The 19,163-nt window shown below is 46.2% G+C and overlaps 1 protein-coding gene across 1 annotated transcript in view; it reads left to right on the top strand.

Moving 5' to 3' along the window:
- The window catches only part of LOC139393677 (calcium-activated potassium channel subunit beta-4-like), a 72,963-nt gene extending 58,625 nt beyond the window's left edge, over positions 1–14,338 (top strand). Inside the window, exons 2-3 of the mRNA XM_071142020.1 lie at positions 5,214–5,341; positions 12,272–14,338. Of these exons, the coding sequence (XP_070998121.1) occupies positions 5,214–5,341; positions 12,272–12,560 (417 nt within the window). The 3' untranslated portion in view covers positions 12,561–14,338. The remainder of the gene's footprint in view (positions 1–5,213; positions 5,342–12,271) is intronic.
- Positions 14,339–19,163: the final 4,825 nt, after the last annotated feature.

Here is a 19,163-nt window from a genome sequence, read left to right as displayed (position 1 = left end):
GGAAGTTAAAGCTTGGTCGCAAATGGGTCTTCCAAATGGACAATGACCCCAAGCATACTTCCAAAGTTGGATCAAAATGGCTTAAGGACAACAAAGTCCAGGTATTGGAGTAGCCATCACAAAGCCCTGACCTCAACCCTATAGAAAAGTTGTGGGCAGAACTGAATAAGCGTGTGCGAGCAAGGAGGCCTTACAACCCTGACTCAGTTACACCAGCCCTGTCAGGAGGAATGGGCCAAAATTCACCCAACTTATTGTGGGAAGCTTGTGGAAGTCTACCCGGAATGTTTGACCCAAGTTAAACAATTTAAAGGCAATGCTACAAAATACTAATTGAGTGTTTGTAAACTTCGGACCCGCTGGGAATGTGATGAAAAAAAATGAATGCTGAAATAAATCATTCTCTACTATTATTCTGACATTTCACAATCTTAAAATCTTTAAAAAATCAAGTGGTGATCCTAACGGACCTAAGACAGGGATTTTTTACTCTGATTAAATGTCAGGAATTGTGAAAAACTGTTTAAATGTATTTGGCTCAGGTGTATGTAAACTTCCCACTTCAACTGTAGGTATTCCTCTTGTCCAGATGGGATAGGGCAGTGTGCAGTGTGATGGCGATTGCCTTGCGAGGGTTAACACATTTAAATGTCTTATTCACGTCGGCCACAGAGAAGGAGTGTTGTTCATTCCTGATATAGAGTCATTTAGAGTGTTGTTCATTCCTGATATAGAGTCATTTAGAGTGTTGTTCATTCCTGATATAGAGTCATTTAGAGTGTTGTTCATTCCTGATATAGAGTCATTTAGAGTGTTGTTCATTCCTGATATAGAGTCATTTAGAGTGTTGTTCATTCCTGATATAGAGTCATTTAGAGTGTTGTTCATTCCTGATATAGAGTCATTTAGAGTGTTGTTCATTCCTGATATAGAGTCATTTAGAGTGTTGTTCATTCCTGATATAGAGCCATTTAGAGTGTTGTTCATACCTGATATAGAGTCATTTAGAGTGTTGTTCATACCTGATATAGAGTCATTTAGAGTGGTGTTCATTCCTGATATAGAGTCATTTAGAGTGTTGTTCATTCCTGATATAGAGTCATTTAGAGTGTTGGTCATTCCTGATATAGAGTCATTTAGAGTGTTGTTCATTCCTGATATAGAGCCATTTATAGTGTTTTTCATTCCTGACGTAGGGCCATTTCAGCCAGGCTTTCTATCTCACCAAAGCCAACAATATGGTCTATGTGATGGAGGTGGCAGAGGTAATGGTGACCACCGACCAACCAGCACCACATTATCAGGAGAATGAATTACCCCGACTTCCCCCGCGTCCCCTTCTTCGCTCCCCTTGCCCCAATTCGCACTGCGCGGCCCCGACCAGAGAATTTCCATGGAAACCCTGTTGCCCTGGTGAAAGATTATCCTCCGACTGGATTCCAATCTGACACCCCATGGGTTCTGTTTTGTTCCAGTGCCCACAGCTCTGGCTCTTCATGCCCTGAAAAGTAGACTGAGGAAAATGATGTGAAACTGTGATTGCCTCCCAAATGGAACCCTTGTCCTTATATGGTAGTGATCTACTTTCAACCAGAGGCCTATAGGCTTTCATCAACAGTAGTGAACTATATAGTTAATGTCATGGAAATAGGGCGTCATTTCAGACAGACTGAGGGAGAATGACAGCTTGACTCGGACACGGAAGAAAAGCTTCTTATATCTCCCATGGAGGGTAGAGGATTACCTTCAGGGCTTTATCAACCAGGGAATGGATGTAGACAGTGTCTGTATCTCTCACGGTCCTCACCTGTAGTCTCTTCTAGACAGTGTCTGTATCTCTCACGGTTCTCACCTGTAGTCTCTTCTAGACAGTGTCTGTATCTCTCACGATCCTCACCTGTAGTCTCTTCTAGACAGTGTCTGTATCTCTCACGGTCCTCACCTGTAGTCTCTTCTAGACAGTGTCTGTATCTCTCACAGTCCTCACCTGTAGTCTCTTCTAGACAGTGTCTGTATCTCTCACAGTCCTCACCTGTAGTCTCTTCTAGACTGTGTCTGTATCTCTCACGATCCTCACCTGTAGTCTCTTCTAGACAGTGTCTGTATCTCTCACGGTCCTCACCTGTAGTCTCTTCTAGACAGTGTCTGTATCTCTCACGATCCTCACCTGTAGTCTCTTCTAGACAGTGTCTGTATCTCTCACGGTTCTCACCTGTAGTCTCTTCTAGACAGTGTCTGTATCTCTCACGGTCCTCACCTGTAGTCTCTTCTAGACAGTGTCTGTATCTCTCACGATCCTCACCTGTAGTCTCTTCTAGACAGTGTCTGTATCTCTCACGATCCTCACCTGTAGTGTCTTCTAGACAGTGTCTGTTTCTCTCACGGTTCTCACCTGTAGTCTCTTCTAGACAGTGCCTGTATCTCTCACGATCCTCACCTGTAGTCTCTTCTAGACAGTGTCTGTATCTCTCACGATCCTCACCTGTAGTCTCTTCTAGACAGTGTCTGTTTCTCTCACGGTCCTCACCTGTAGTCTCTTCTAGACAGTGTCTGTATCTCTCACGGTTCTCACCTGTAGTCTCTTCTAGACAGTGTCTGTATCTCTCACGGTCCTCACCTGTAGTCTCTTCTAGACAGTGTCTGTATCTCTCACGATCCTCACCTGTAGTCTCTTCTAGACAGTGTCTGTATCTCTCACGGTTCTCACCTGTAGTCTCTTCTAGACAGTGTCTGTATCTCTCACGGTCCTCACCTGTAGTCTCTTCTAGACAGTGTCTGTATCTCTCACGATCCTCACCTGTAGTCTCTTCTAGACAGTGTCTGTATCTCTCACGATCCTCACCTGTAGTGTCTTCTAGACAGTGTCTGTTTCTCTCACGGTTCTCACCTGTAGTCTCTTCTAGACAGTGCCTGTATCTCTCACGATCCTCACCTGTAGTCTCTTCTAGACAGTGTCTGTATCTCTCACGATCCTCACCTGTAGTCTCTTCTAGACAGTGTCTGTTTCTCTCACGGTCCTCACCTGTAGTCTCTTCTAGACAGTGTCTGTATCTCTCACGGTTCTCACCTGTAGTCTCTTCTAGACAGTGTCTGTATCTCTCACGGTCCTCACCTGTAGTCTCTTCTAGACAGTGTCTGTATCTCTCACGGTTCTCACCTGTAGTCTCTTCTAGACAGTGTCTGTATCTCTCACAGTCCTCACCTGTAGTCTCTTCTAGACAGTGTCTGTATCTCTCACGGTCCTCACCTGTAGTCTCTTCTAGACAGTGTCTGTTTCTCTCACGGCCCTCACCTGTAGTCTCTTCTAGACAGTGCCTGTATCTCTCACGATCCTCACATGTAGTGTCTTCTAGACAGTGTCTGTATCTCTCACGATCCTCACCTGTAGTCTCTTCTAGACAGTGTCTGTATCTCTCACGATCCTCACATGTAGTGTCTTCTAGACAGTGTCTGTATCTCTCACGACCCTCACCTGTAGTCTCTTCTAGACAGTGCCTGTATCTCTCACGATCCTCACATGTAGTGTCTTCTAGACAGTGTCTGTATCTCTCACGGTTCTCATCTGTAGTCTCTTCTAGACAGTGCCTGTATCTCTCACGATCCTCACCTGTAGTGTCTTCTAGACAGTGTCTGTATCTCTCACGGTTCTCACCTGTAGTCTCTTCTAGACAGTGTCTGTATCTCTCACGATCCTCACGTGTCTTCTAGACAGTGTCTGTATCTCTCACGATCCTCAACTGTAGTGTCTTCTAGACAGTGTCTGTATCTCTCACGATCCTCACCTGTAGTGTCTTCTAGACAGTGTCTGTATCTCTCACGATCCTCACGTGTCTTCTAGACAGTGTCTGTATCTCTCACGGTTCTCACCTGTAGTCTCTTCTAGACAGTGTCTGTACCTCTCACGGTTCTCACCTGTAGTCTCTTCTAGACAGTGTTTGTATCTCTCACGGTTCTCACCTGTAGTCTCTTCTAGACAGTGTCTGTATCTCTCACGACCCTCACCTGTAGTCTCTTCTAGACAGTGCCTGTATCTCTCACGATCCTCACCTGTAGTGTCTTCTAGACAGTGTCTGTATCTCTCACGATCCTCACCTGTAGTCTCTTCTAGACAGTGTCTGTATCTCTCACGATCCTCACGTGTCTTCTAGACAGTGTCTGTATCTCTCATGGTCCTCACCTGTAGTCTCTTCTAGACAGTGTCTGTATCTCTCACGATCCTCACGTGTCTTCTAGACAGTGTCTGTATCTCTCACGGTCCTCACCTGTAGTCTCTTCTAGACAGTGTCTGTATCTCTCACGATCCTCATGTGTCTTCTAGACAGTGTCTGTATCTCTCATGGTTCTCACATGTAGTCTCTTCTAGACAGTGTCTGTATCTCTCACGGTTCTCACATGTTCAAGGGGAAATTGGAGTCTCTTTTACATCTGCATTTAAGATGACTTGGTTGACCTTTGTAGCCCTATCAACCTCATGCACAGTACGGTTTTTGCTGCCCTGTTTATGTCTGTTTGAATGTGCTTCTGTCACGATCAGTGGAGGCTGCTGAGGGGAGGATGACTCATATTAATGGCTGGAATGGAGTCAATGGAACGGTGTCAACCACAGGGAAACCACCTGTTTGATGTGTTTGTTACCCTATGTCTTGATGCATTACATTATGGCTAGTAGCACTGTATAACACTCTCTGTCTCTCTCTCCCTCTCCCTCTCTCTCTCTCCCTCTTCCTCTCCTCCCCTCTCTCTCTTTCTTTCTCTCTCTCTCCCTCCCTCTCCCTCTCTCTCTCCCTCTTCCTCTCCTCCTCTCTCTCTTTCTCTCTCTTTCTTTCTCTCTCTGTCTCTCTTCCTCCCTCTCCCTCCCTGTCTCTCTCTCTCCATCTCTCTCTCTCTCCCTCTCCCTCCCTCCCTCCCTCCCTCCCTCCCTCCCTCCCTCCCTCCCTCCCTCCCTCCCTCCCTCCCTCTCTCTCTCTCTCTCTCCCTCCCTCCCTCCCTCCCTCTCCCTCTCCCTCCCTGTCTCTCTCTTTCTCTCTCCTTCTCTCTCCCTCTCTCTCTGTCTCTCTCTCTCCCTCCCTCTCCCTCTCCCTCCCTGTCTCTCTCTCTCTCTCTCTCTCTTTCTCTCTCTATCACCCTTTCTCTCCCTCCCTCTCTCCCTCTCCCTCTCCCTCCCTGTCTCTCTCTTTCTCTCTCCTTCTCTCTCCCTCTCTCTCTCTGTCCAGTGCTCGTACGTTCCTCCATGTGAGAGGGACAACCAGAAGAACAAGGACAACGTTCTGTGGTGGGAGGACTACTGGACTAAAGAGGTCAGCTCCCAATCCTTCACCTGTTTCTTCAACCAGCAGAGAAGGTGAGACCCTCCCCTAAACCCTACCGCTAGCCCCTCCCCTACCGCTAGCCCCTCCCCAACCCTAAACTCTACTATTAGACCCTCCCCTCCCCCTAAACCTTACCACTAGCCCCTCCCCTCCCCCTAAACCCTACTGCTAGCCCCTCCCCTACAGCTAGCCCCTCCCCAACCCTAAACTCTACTATTAGACCCTCCCCTACCCCTAAACCCTACCCTACCCTCCCCTCCCCTAGCCCCTCCCCTAACCCTACCACTAGCCCCTCCCCTAACCCTCCCTTGGCCCCTCCTCTAACCCTACCACTAGCCCCTCCCCTAACCCTACCACTAGCCCCTCCCCTAACCCTACCACTAGCCCCTCCCGTAACCCTAAACCCTACTATTAGACCCTCCCCTACCCCTAAACCCTACCCTACCCTCCCCTCCCCTAGCCCCTCCCCTAACCCTACCACTAGCCCCTCCCCTAACCCTCTCTTAGCCCCTCCTCTAACCCTACCACTAGCCCCTCCCCTAACCCTACCACTAGCCCCTCCCCTAACCCTACCACTAGCCCCTCCCGTAACCCTAAACCCTACTATTAGATCCTCCCCTCCCCCTAAACCTTACCACTAGCTCCTCCCCTAACCCAAACCCTACCACTAGCCCCTCCTCTACCGTTAGCTCCTCCCCTACCATGTCAGAATTCCATCGTTTGAGAGGTGAGACCCCCCCTCCCCACCCCCATCTCACTCATACTGAGAAGAATGAGACAATACATCAACAATCATGTTCACGTCCTTCCTGCTCACTTCCTTCCTGCTCACTTCCTTCCTGCTCACGTCCTTCCTGCTCACGTCCTTCCTGCTCACTTCCTTCCTGCTCACATCCTTCCTGCTCACTTTCTTCCTCCTCACGTCCTTCCTGCTCACTTCCTTCCTGCTCACTTCCTTCCTGCTCACGTCCTGCCTGCTCACGTCCTTCCTGCTCATGTCCTTCCTACTCACTTCCTTCCTGCTCACGTCCTTCCTGCTCACGTCCTTCCTGCTCACATCCTTCCTGCTCACGTCCTTCCTGCTCACTTCCTTCCTGCTCACTTCCTTCCTGCTCACTTACTTCCTGCTCACGTCCTTCCTGCTCACGTCCTTCCTGCTCACTTTCTTCCTGCTCACTTCCTTCCCTAATACAACAATATAAGTATTCCGTCTGCTGAGAGGTGAGCCCCTCCCCTACCACTCCCACTGATGAGAGCATACATCAAAGACAATTTAATAAAGCAGAATACAACAATGTTAGAATTCGTCAATGATTTGTCAATTCAGGAAGTGAAATTCAATTCAAACTGAGAGAACCTGAATCCCGGTGCTCTCTCAACCACCACAGAAGAAGTGTCTACAGTACTTGTGTCAACCCACAATACGTGTTCACACGCTTCCTGGTTATACAGCAGCACCTTCAGAGCTGTCACGAGACCAAACACGTGTTTGCTGAAAGTAAAACACAAACACTTTTTTCCTCCAAAGAGATTCTAGAGATTTGAGACCCGTCCGGGCGGGTTTGTCAGGACGGGCTCAGTCTGCAGTCTATTTTAGGGAGAAGCAGTGAGAACCAGATGGCCAAGGTGTAACAATGTACTGTGGCCGCCTTTCAAAAACCCTCTCTGTTCTTTTTCAACTAATGATAGCTATTTTCACGTGTAATATTTTCCTGCAGTAACTCTTACCATTACTTACATTCGACAAAGCGAATATGGCAAAGACGGTAGCAGACAGGCAGTGAAGTCACAAGATGCACCTGGTCATCAGCTGTGTGGTGATGGGAGAGTCTGTCGCCTGCTGTGGATCCATTTCCTGTGGGGCAGGACGTGACATGTTCCATGTACTGTAGGGAGTAGTCTGAGAACACCACTTATCAACACTTGTCCGTGGCCAATCATCCCTTCAGTGGCTATTTTTGGAGGCCCATTGGATCTTGTTGAGAAAGTGTGACTCAAGGAATCAACACGTACTGTTGCAGACCGTGCGGGTCTCATGGTACACCTGGGGCCTGGTACACCTGGTACACCTGGGGCCTGGTACACCTGGTACACCTGGTACACCTGGGGCCTGGTACACCTGGTACACCTAGGGCCTGGTACACCTGGTACACCTGGGGCTTGGTACACCTGGTACACCTGGTACACCTGGGACACCTGGTACACCTGGGGCCTGGTACACCTGGTACACCTGGTACACCTGGAACACCTGGTACACCTGGGGCCTGGTACACCTGGTACACCTGGGGCCTGGAACACCTGGTACACCTGGGTCCTGGTACACCTGGTACACCTGGTACACCTGGTACACCTGGGGCCTGGTACACCTGGTACACCTGGTACACCTGGTACACCTGGGGCCTGGTACACCTGGAGCACCTGGTACACCTGGTACACCTGGTACACCTGGGGCCTGGTACACCTGGGGCCTGGAACACCTGGTACACCTGGGGCCTGGTACACCTGGTACACCTGGGGCCTGGAACACCTGGTACACCTGGGTCCTGGTACACCTGGTACACCTGGTACACCTGGGGCCTGGTACACCTGGTACACCTGGTACACCTGGTACACCTGGGGCCTGGTACACCTGGAGCACCTGGTACACCTGGTACACCTGGTACACCTGGTACACCTGGGGCCTGGAACACCTGGTACACCTGGTACACCTGGGGCCTGGTACACCTGGGGCCTGGAACACCTGGTACACCTGGTACACTTGGGGCCTGGTACACCTGGTACACCTGGGGCCTGGTACACCTGGGGCCTGGAACACCTGGTACACCTGGGGCCTGGTACACCTGGGGCCTGGTACACCTGGTACACCTGGTACACCTGGGGCCTGGAGCACCTGGAGCACCTGGTACACCTGGTACACCTGGGGCCTGTTACACCTGGAGCACCTGGAGCACCTGGTACACCTGGTACACCTGGGGCCTGGTACACCTGGAACACCTGGTACACCTGGAACACCTGGTACACCTGGTACACCTGGGGCCTGGAACACCTGGTACACCTGTGAACTCTGTCCTACGTTCCCTCTAGTCCAGTGTTCAGAGGCCTGTGAAGTCCTCAGCAGAGTTGACTGTGTCCTACGTTCCCTCTAGTCCAGTGTTCAGAGGCCTGTGAACTCCTCAGCAGAGTTGACTCTGTACTACGTTCCCTCTAGTCCAGTGTTCAGAGGCCTGTGAACTCCTCAGCAGAGTTGACTCTGTCCTACGTTCCCTCTAGTCCCGTGTTCAGTTGGCTGACACTGGGCTGTATCTTCCACTGCAGTCTACACTGCACTACTGTGTGCTACTGTATAGTGCTGTGTAATGCTGTATGGCTGCTGCAGTGTTGGCCTAAGTGGGCCCCTCCAGACCACTGCTTACCCCAAAACAGCCTGATTACGGACCATTTTATTTATATATCATCTAAAATATGTACATATTTTAACTCAATACCCGTTCCAATTCTTAGTTTGCATGCAAGCTGTTCGTAAGTAAAGTTTTAATGTAGTAAAGAAGCAGAATGCCGAGGGGATAATGTTATTGAACATTTGATATCCAACACCTGCTTTGTGATCTTTTGCTATGTGGGATAATTATTACTTTTTCACACTTTGTTAACTGGAACATAAAGAGTATGAATCACCCCATAAAACAACAATAAAATCCTATTGCTGTATATCTGTATCCACCTCATCCCTGGCATCTGTTATCTCTCTGATAAATATTCCTCTTGATGTAATCAGTCTGTATTTACTCTTGTAACCAGATGCTCTGATTATACGCCTGACAATTACTGTTAGAAACATCCCCTCATTCAGAGATATCATCAACATCCCCTCATTCAGAGGTATCATCAACATCCCCTCATTCAGAGATATCATCAACATCCCCTCATTCAGAGGTATCATCAACATCCCCTCATTCAGAGATATCATCAACATCCCCTGATTCAGAGATATCATCAACTCCCCTCATTCAGAGATATCATCAACATCCCCTCATTCAGAGGTATCATCAACATCCCCTCATTCAGAGATATCATCAACATCCCCTGATTCAGAGATATCATCAACTCCCCTCATTCAGAGGTATCATCAACATCCCCTCATTCAGAGATATCATCAACATCCCCTCATTCAGAGATATCATCAACATCCCCTCATTCAGAGATATCATCAACATCCCCTCATTCAGAGGTATCATCAACATCCCCTCATTCAGAGATATCATCAACATCCCCTGATTCAGAGATATCATCAACTCCCCTCATTCAGAGGTATCATCAACATCCCCTCATTCAGAGGTATCATCAACTCCCCTCATTCAGAGATATCATCAACATCCCCTCATTCAGAGGTATCATCAACATCCCCTCATTCAGAGATATCATCAACATCCCCTGATTCAGAGATATCATCAACTCCCCTCATTCAGAGGTATCATCAACTCCCCTCATTCAGAGGTATCATCAACATCCCCTCATTCAGAGGTATCATCAACTCCCCTCATTCAGAGATATCATCAACATCCCCTCATTCAGAGGTATCATCAACATCCCCTCATTCAGAGGTATCATCAACTCCCCTCATTCAGAGATATCATCAACACCCCTCATTCAGAGGTATCATCAACTCCCCTCATTCAGAGGTATCATCAACATCCCTCATTCAGAGGTATCATCAACTCCCCTCATTCAGAGATATCATCAACACCCCTCATTCAGAGGTATCATCAACTCCCCTCATTCAGAGATATCATCAACACCCCTCATTCAGAGGTATCATCAACTCCCCTCATTCAGAGGTATCATCAACATCCCTCATTCAGAGGTATCATCAACATCCCCTCATTCAGAGGTATCATCAACTCCCCTCATTCAGAGATATCATCAACACCCCTCATTCAGAGGTATCATCAACTCCCCTCATTCAGAGGTATCATCAACATCCCTCATTCAGAGGTATCATCAACATCCCCTCATTCAGAGATATCATCAACTCCCCTCATTCAGAGATATCATCAACTCCCCTCATTCAGAGGTATCATCAACATCCCCTCATTCAGAGGTATCATCAACTCCCCTCATTCAGAGGTATCATCAACATCCCCTCATTCAGAGGTATCATCAACATCCCCTCATTCAGAGGTATCATCAACATCCCCTCATTCAGAGGTATCATCAACATCCCCTCATTCAGAGATATCATCAACACCCCCTGATTCAGAGATATCATCAACTCCCCTCATTCAGAGGTATCATCAACTCCCCTCATTCAGAGGTATCATCAACATCCCCTCATTCAGAGGTATCATCAACTCCCCTCATTCAGAGGTATCATCAACATCCCCTCATTCAGAGGTATCATCAACTCCCCTCATTCAGAGATATCATCAACACCCCTCATTCAGAGGTATCATCAACTCCCCTCATTCAGAGGTATCATCAACATCCCTCATTCAGAGGTATCATCAACATCCCCTCATTCAGAGATATCATCAACATCCCCTCATTCAGAGATATCATCAACATCCCCTCATTCAGAGATATCATCAACTCCCCTCATTCAGAGGTATCATCAACATCCCCTCATTCAGAGATATCATCAACATCCCCTCATTCAGAGGTATCATCAACATCCCCTCATTCAGAGGTATCATCAACTCCCCTCATTCAGAGGTATCATCAACATCCCCTCATTCAGAGGTATCATCAACATCCCCTCATTCAGAGGTATCATCAACATCCCCTCATTCAGAGGTATCATCAACATCCCCTCATTCAGAGGTATCATCAACATCCCCTCATTCAGAGGTATCGTCAACTCCCCTCATTCAGAGGTATCATCAACTCCTGTTAACTACTCTTAAAAACATTCCCTGATTCAGAGGAATCATCAACATCCCCTGATTCAGAGATATCATCAACTCCCCTCATTCAGAGGAATCATCAACTCCCCTCATTCAGAGGTATCATCAACATCCCCTCATTCAGAGGTATCATCAACATGCCCTCATTCAGAGGTATCATCAACACCCCTCATTCAGAGATATCATCAACATGCCCTCATTCAGAGGTATCATCAACATCCCCTCATTCAGAGGTATCATCAACACCCCTCATTCAGAGATATCATCAACTCCCCTCATTCAGAGGTATCATCAACATCCCCTCATTCAGAGATATCATCAACATGCCCTCATTCAGAGGTATCATCAACATCCCCTCATTCAGAGGTATCATCAACACCCCTCATTCAGAGATATCATCAACTCCCCTCATTCAGAGGTATCATCAACATCCCCTCATTCAGAGATATCATCAACATGCCCTCATTCAGAGGTATCATCAACATGCCCTCATTCAGAGGTATCATCAACATCCCCTCATTCAGAGATATCATCAACATTCCCTCATTTAGAGATATCATCAACATCCCCTCATTCAGAGGTATCATCAACATCCCCTCATTCAGAGGTATCATCAACATCCCCTCATTCAGAGGTATCATCAACACCCCTCATTCAGAGGTATCATCAACATCCCCTCATTCAGAGGTATCATCAACACCCCTCATTCAGAGATATCATCAACACCCCTCATTCAGAGGTATCATCAACATCCCCTCATTCAGAGATATCATCAAGTGGATAGAAACCTTCTTGTGGATCCTGACTTCTCTGCAACTAAGTGAAACATGATGTACTTTGTCCCTGGATGGAATCCAGAATATATTTCTCTTAGATCATCAGACAAACCTTCACATCTAATGTTGACATTTGTGCTGCATTTAGTCTCTTTTCTGTCAACACTGAAGTTCCTGATAGACAGACATTGCTTTGCATTCTGTAAACACTCACCACTTTCTTGTTGCCTCATGCCCCCCTAACTTCCTACTCTTTTACCCCCTTGCCCTCTATCTCCCCCTGCAGGCCTGACGACGTACTGTGGCGGCGCTCCCACGACGCCAGCGTCCTCCTCCACTGCGTCCTGTGGCCCATGGTGAGCCTGCTGGTGGGTACCCTCATCGTCCTTCTCACCGTGTGCGCCCGCAGCCTGGCCGTGCGCGCCGAGGCCATCCAAAAGAGGAAGTGCTCGTACGAGCCGGCAGGCAACTCAGAGCAGGGCAAGACGCCGCCCAACACCAACACCGCCTCCTTCCGGACCCTGCCGATGTTCGCTGTCCCTGTCCGACGCAGAGACCGGGAACAGGAACACTAGATGGATGGATTGATAGATTGATGATGACTGTGGTCTCAGTGGTGGTTGTTGTGTGATGAGGACCTCATAGAAGCGGGGAATGTTTGAACTTCCCTATTATGACTGTTCTGAACACTCTCATTCCGCTGGACTGGACTCGAGGCTCATGCACAAGAAATTATTGTCTGTCTTGTCTATGTGTGTTTGTCTACTTGTGTAAGAGCCATTTTGTCAGTTCAACTCTCAGCTGGTGAGGGCCTTTTCTAATGCTCTGTGTATTACAGTGCGTTGGTTATGTCTATGACTAAGCAAAAATCCCAAAAGGACAATGCCGCTTTCTGTCACTGGTCATGTTTTGGACAGGTCTGTGTTACATGTTGAGCCTCTGTGTCTCTGTGCTGATTGTAATGTTGTTTGTGTTTACTTCACTAGCCGAGCTCGGTCTCAAAGTTCAGAGTTCACTGACTTACAAACAGGAAATGTGTGTTACCTTTGAACTCTCTTTAAATAGACTCTTCATTACAAACCCCTGGTCGTATGAAAGGAGGGATCGTGAGGGCTACCCGGCCAGGACCACCTGAGAAGAATCTTCAACACCAGTTACACAAAATGCCAGTGCTTTGTTCAGAGAGAATGCGGTGAAAGGAATTCTGAGAGAGTCCTTCTAATCTCTGGGACGACAGAGCCAGTAGCAGACCTTGGTCTGATCACCCCCAGCATGATGTACGGTCTTCTTCTCTAGGTGGTATTAGGAAGTGTTTAAATGCCTATCTCACTGTTACTGTTCTTTAACACCCCGGGCCACGATTTAAACAAATCGCAACAATGTGTATATTACTTTTAAAGGCATATTACGGTTTGTTTTAATCCGGTTCCCCCTCTCTCTCCTCTCTGTACCACCTGCCTTTTACTAAACCTGTTTCTAACAAGGCTTCTTTAAGACATCTGTCCAACTACAGCCAACCCAACCACCATGGACGGAATATGTCTGTCCAACTACAGCCCAACCACCATGGACGGAATATGTCTGTTGTTCATTTTCAGTTGGTTGCCGCAGGACATGTTTGAACCTATTTGGTCCCGATTCAATATGTAGACTGGGCCACGGACAGCTGGTCTGGGTTCAATATGTAGACTGGGCCACGGACAGTTGGTCTGGGTTCAATATGTAGACTGGGCCACGGACAGCTGGTCTGGGTTCAATATGTAGACTGGGCCACGGACAGTTGGTCTGGGTTCAATATGTAGACTGGGCCACGGACAGTTGGTCTGGGTTCAATATGTAGACTGGGCCACGGACAGTTGGTCCTGATTCAATATGTAGACTGGGCCACGGACAGCTGGTCTGGGTTCAATATGTAGACTGGGCCACGGACAGTTGGTCTGGGTTCAATATGTAGACTGGGCCACGGACAGTTGGTCTGGGTTTAATATGTAGACTGGGCCACGGACAGTTGGTCTGGGTTTAATATGTAGACTGGGCCACGGACAGTTGGTCTGGGTTCGGGACAAAACCTGGGATATATAGTTTGTCTGTGGTTGGATAGATGTGCAGATGCCTTGACTGTAGCAACTTCCTCTGCAGTCTGTCTTCTGCCTTACCTTCTGTCAGTTTGTGGTTTTAGTTTTTTTCACGATGCAAATTGAATGTGTTTTCTTACCACAGTAGCAGACTTTTGCATCGTTTTGAATAGTTTGTCGTCCGTATGAGTTACCGCTCTCCAATTGGTTTGAATAGTTTGTTGTCCGTATGAGTTACCGCTCTCCGATTGGTTTGAATAGTTTGTCGTCCGTTTGTGTTACCGCTCTCCGATTGGTTTGAATAGTTTGTAGTCCGTTTGTGTTACCGTTCTCCAATTGGTTTGAATAGTTTGTAGTCCGTTTGTGTTACCGCTCTCCGATTGGTTTGAATAGTTTGTCGTCCGTATGAGTTACCGCTCTGCGATTGGTTTGAATAGTTTGTAGTCCGTATGAGTTACCGCTTTCTGATTGGTTTGAATAGTTTGTCGTCCGTTTGTGTTACCGCTCTCCGATTGGTTTGAATAGTTTGTCGTCCGTTTGTGTTGCCGCTCTCCGATTGGTTTGAATAGTTTGTTGTCCGTTTGTGTTACCGCTCTCCGATTGGTTTGAATAGTTTGTAGTCCGTATGAGTTACCGCTCTCCGATTGGTTTGAATAGTTTGTCGCCCGTATGAGTTACCGCTCTCCGATTGGTTTGAATAGTTTGTTGTCCGTATGAGTTACCGCTTTCTGATTGGTTTGAATAGTTTGTCGTCCGTTTGTGTTACCGCTCTCCGATTGGTTTGAATAGTTTGTCGTCCGTATGAGTTACCGCTCTCCGATTGGTTTGAATAGTTTGTCGTCCGTTTGTGTTACCGCTCTCCGATTGGTTTGAGTAGTTTGTAGTCCGTTTGTGTTACCGCTCTCCGATTGGTTTGAGTAGTTTGTCGTCCGTATGAGTTACCGCTCTCCGATTGGTTTGAATAGTTTGTCGTCCGTATGAGTTACCGCTCTCCGATTGGTTTGAATAGTTTGTTGTTCGTATGAGTTACCGCTCTCCGATTGGTTTGAATAGTTTGTCGTCCGTTTGTGTTACCGCTCTCCGATTGGTTTGAATAGTTTGTAGTCCGTTTGTGTTACCGCTCTCCGATTGGTTTGAATAGTTTGTTGTCCGTTTGTGTTACCGCTCTCTGATTGGTTTGAATAGTTTGTCGTCCGTTTGTGTTACCGCTCTCCGATTGGTTTGAATAGTTTGTCGTCCGTATGAGTTACCGCTCTGCGATTGGTTTGAATAGTTTGTAGTCCGTATGAGTTACCGCTTTCTGATTGGTTTGAATAGTTTGTCGTCCGTTTGTGTTACCGCTCTCCGATTGGTTTGAATAGTTTGTTGTCCGTTTGTGTTGCCGCTCTCCGATTGGTTTGAATAGTTTGTTGGCCGTTTGTGTTACCGCTCTCCGATTGGTTTGAGTAGTTTGTAGTCCGTATGAGTTACTGCTCTCCGATTGGTTTGAATAGTTTGTCGTCCGTATGAGTTACCGCTCTCCGATTGGTTTGAATAGTTTGTCGTCCGTATGAGTTACCGCTCTCCGATTGGTTTGAATAGTTTGTCGTCCGTATGAGTTACCGCTCTCCGATTGGTTTGAATAGTTTGTCGTCCGTTTGTGTTACCGCTCTCCGATTGGTTTGAATAGTTTGTCGTCCGTTTGTGTTACCGCTCTCCGATTGGTTTGAACAGCTAGTACATCCAGTTAGTGTTTTCCATCCGATTGGATAAGAGAAGAATGTGATCTGACTACAAATCGTTACACCTTCCTACCCTGCTCCAAGAAAAGGCTTGCTCTCGACTGCGTTAATCAGACGTACAGGAGTATTCACTTGTGCATTTTCTACAACAGAAGTAGCTAAGACGTTGTTGTCCTTGGCTAAAAGAGGAATGATATTTCATACATAAAGCCATATGCTGAACATGTGATTGCAGTAAGAGGCAGCTCCAGGGGAGGTTATGTCCTCTTACAATAGGAGCTGTAACAGTAGTACTAAACTAATATATTTTGTGTTGGAAAGAGAATGTTTTTTTATAAAGCCAATCCATTTAAAACGTCTGCTGCATAATGATGAGTAATAGTGCCTGATAGATATCTTTAATAAAAAGAATAAGAGTTATTGTCTTCAAAATAGTTTATTACTGCACCATATTCTTCTTCTTTCATAAATACATCTTCTTTGGGATCGGTGTCCCTTCCACGGGACGGTTGAGCTAACGGACTGTAGGCTAATGCGATTAGCATGAGGTTGTAAGTAACAAGAACATTTCCCAGGACATAGACATATCTGATATGGGCAGAAAGCTTACATTCTTGTTAATCTAACTGCACTGTCCAAATGTATAGTAGCTATTACAGTGAAAGAATACCATGCTATTGTTTGAGGAGAGTGCACAATTTTGAAGATGAAAAGTTATTAATAAACAAATTAGGCACATTTGGGCAGTCTTGATACAACATTTTGAACAGTGGTTCAAATGGTTCATTGGATCAGTCTAAAACCTTGCACATGCACTGCTGCCATCTAGTGGCCAAAATCCAAATTGCACCTGGGCTGGAATAATACATTATGGCCTTTCTCTTGTATTTCAAATATGATGGTACAAAAAAAGTACATAAGAATGGTTGTTTTTTTCTTTGTATTATCTTTTACCAGATCTATTGTGTTATATTCTCCTACATTCCTTTCACATTTCCACAAACTTTAAAGTGTTTCCTTTCAAATGCTACCAAGAATATGCATATCCTTGCTTCAGGGCCAGAGCTACAGGAAGTTATATTTGGGTATGAGTCATTTTAGACGAAAATTGAAAAAAAGGGGCGGATCCTTAAGAAGATCATTTCAACTATAACATTAACTTTATAACTGCACTGCAGTCTTTCAGAAAACCATTGTAAGTAACCGGATTCACAGATTTACTGATGATTTGACCTGGTTACAGGTGAATGACAGATGTTTGTGTTATGATGGTGTCTCACCTGGTTACAGGTGAATGGCAGATGTTTGTGTTATGATGGTGTCTCACCTGGTTACAGGTGAATGACAGATGGTTGTGTTATGATGGTGTCTCACCTGGTTATAGGTGAATGACAGATGGTTGTGTTATGATGGTGTATCACCTGGTTATAGGTGAATGGCAGATGTTTGTGTTATGATGGTGTCTCACCTGGTTATAGGTGAATGACAGATGGTTGTGTTATGATGGCGTCTCACCTGGTTACAGGTGAATGGCAGATCTTTGTGTTATAATGGTGTCTCACCTGGTTATAGGTGAATGGCAGATGTTTGTGTTATGATGGTGTCTCACCTGGTTACAGGTGAATGACAGATGTTTGTGTTATGATGGTGTCTCACCTGGTTACAGGTGAATGACAGATGTTTGTGTTATGATGGTGTCTCACCTGGTTATAGGTGAATGGCAGATGTTTGTGTTATGATGGTGTCTCACCTGGTTACAGGTGAATGACAGATGTTTGTGTTATGATGGTGTCTCACCTGGTTACAGGTGAATGACAGATGTTTGTGTTATGATGGCTTCTCACTCTCTACCTCATCAGCCTTGTCCTCTTCTTATTGTTGTTAGTCTCCAGATAGGAGAGCAGTTTCCATTAATTATGCATGTATTTAATGGAGGTTACCATGACAGCCAGGCTTATCACAGAGAAAAGGACATTAGTTATTCTTAGAGGCTCTATGGTTGAGTCTCAAATGGCCCCCTATTCCCTATGGGCCCTGGTCAATAGTAGTGCACCCTATTCCCTATGGGCCATGGTCAATAGTAGTGCACCCTATTCCCTATGGGCCCTGGTCAATAGTAGTGCACCTTATTCCTTATGTGCCCTGGTCAATAGTAGTTTCACCCTATTCCCTATGGTTCCTGGTCAATAGTAGTGCACTATATGAGGGAAGGGTTGCCATTTGGGAAGCACACTACAGATGTAGGATCTTAATTTGATCACAATTTTGTTGCTGAGAATTGTCCTGCACAGCAGGAAATGCAAACTTAGTGTATTTTAGGTTTTAAAAGTATTCTAAAGTTTGTAATTTACACTTTTAAAAATGTCAGATTTGATTTGCCCCCAACAAAAAATATCAATGAATTATCCAATTATCCAAAAGTGTTCTCCTTTAAAGATGACTTCTGTCTACCATGTGTAGCTTTGCTAGACCTTACGCTGCTGCCCAATAAACTTCTGCACCCGGTACACAGCACCCGGTACACAGCACCCGGTACACAGCACAGGTATACAGATTTTGGATCTTAATTTGAGACAGTTTGCAACAGCAGCAAAAGAATCCTGGAGCCACAGGAAATGTGAAGTCTTATTAATTATAATCCACGTAATAATTCACATTTCCTGTCACTGCAGGATTCATTTCCTGCTGTAGACAGAAGAACACACAAATGAAGAATAGCTTAGATTGCTTCTAAATGTAAAATGTTTCCTTCTGTCTAGATATTTTATTTCTTCAGTCTCCAGGAGACGGAGGGATGGAGGGATCGATAAAAGAAAAACAATCAGACCTTTTAGAAGGGGGAATGAGAGCAGGACAGATCAAGTTTACAACTGAGGCTTGGTACCAGAGGTGTTTTTGATGAACTCTCTGCAGAGTGTTTTATTGGGCTGACCTTTATATCTCCCTCCCTTCCCCAACCACTAGACAAGTCAAGTGTTGTTCTCCAACCACTAGACAAGTCAAGTTTTGTTCCACAACCACTAGACAAGTCAAGTGTTGTTCCCCAACCACTAGTGTTGTTCTCCAACTACTAGACAAGTCAAGTGTTGTTCCCCAACCACTAGACAAGTCAAGTGTTGTTCCCCAACCACTAGACAAGTCAAGTGTTGTTCCCCAACCACTAGACAAGTCAAGTGTTGTTCTCCAACTACTAGACAAGTCAAGTGTTGTTCCCCAACCACTAGACAAGTCAAGTGTTGTTCCCCAACCACTAGACAAGTCAAGTGTTGTTCCCCAACCACTAGACAGTCAAGTGTTGTTCCCCAACCACTAGACAAGTCAAGTGTTGTTCCCCAACCACTAGACAAGTCAAGTGTTGTTCCCCAACCACTAGACAAGTCAA

Source organism: Oncorhynchus clarkii, unplaced genomic scaffold (assembly GCF_045791955.1).
Source record: "Oncorhynchus clarkii lewisi isolate Uvic-CL-2024 unplaced genomic scaffold, UVic_Ocla_1.0 unplaced_contig_795_pilon_pilon, whole genome shotgun sequence".
NCBI lineage: Eukaryota > Metazoa > Chordata > Actinopteri > Salmoniformes > Salmonidae > Oncorhynchus > Oncorhynchus clarkii.
This window is presented reverse-complemented; position numbering and strand designations above follow the sequence as displayed.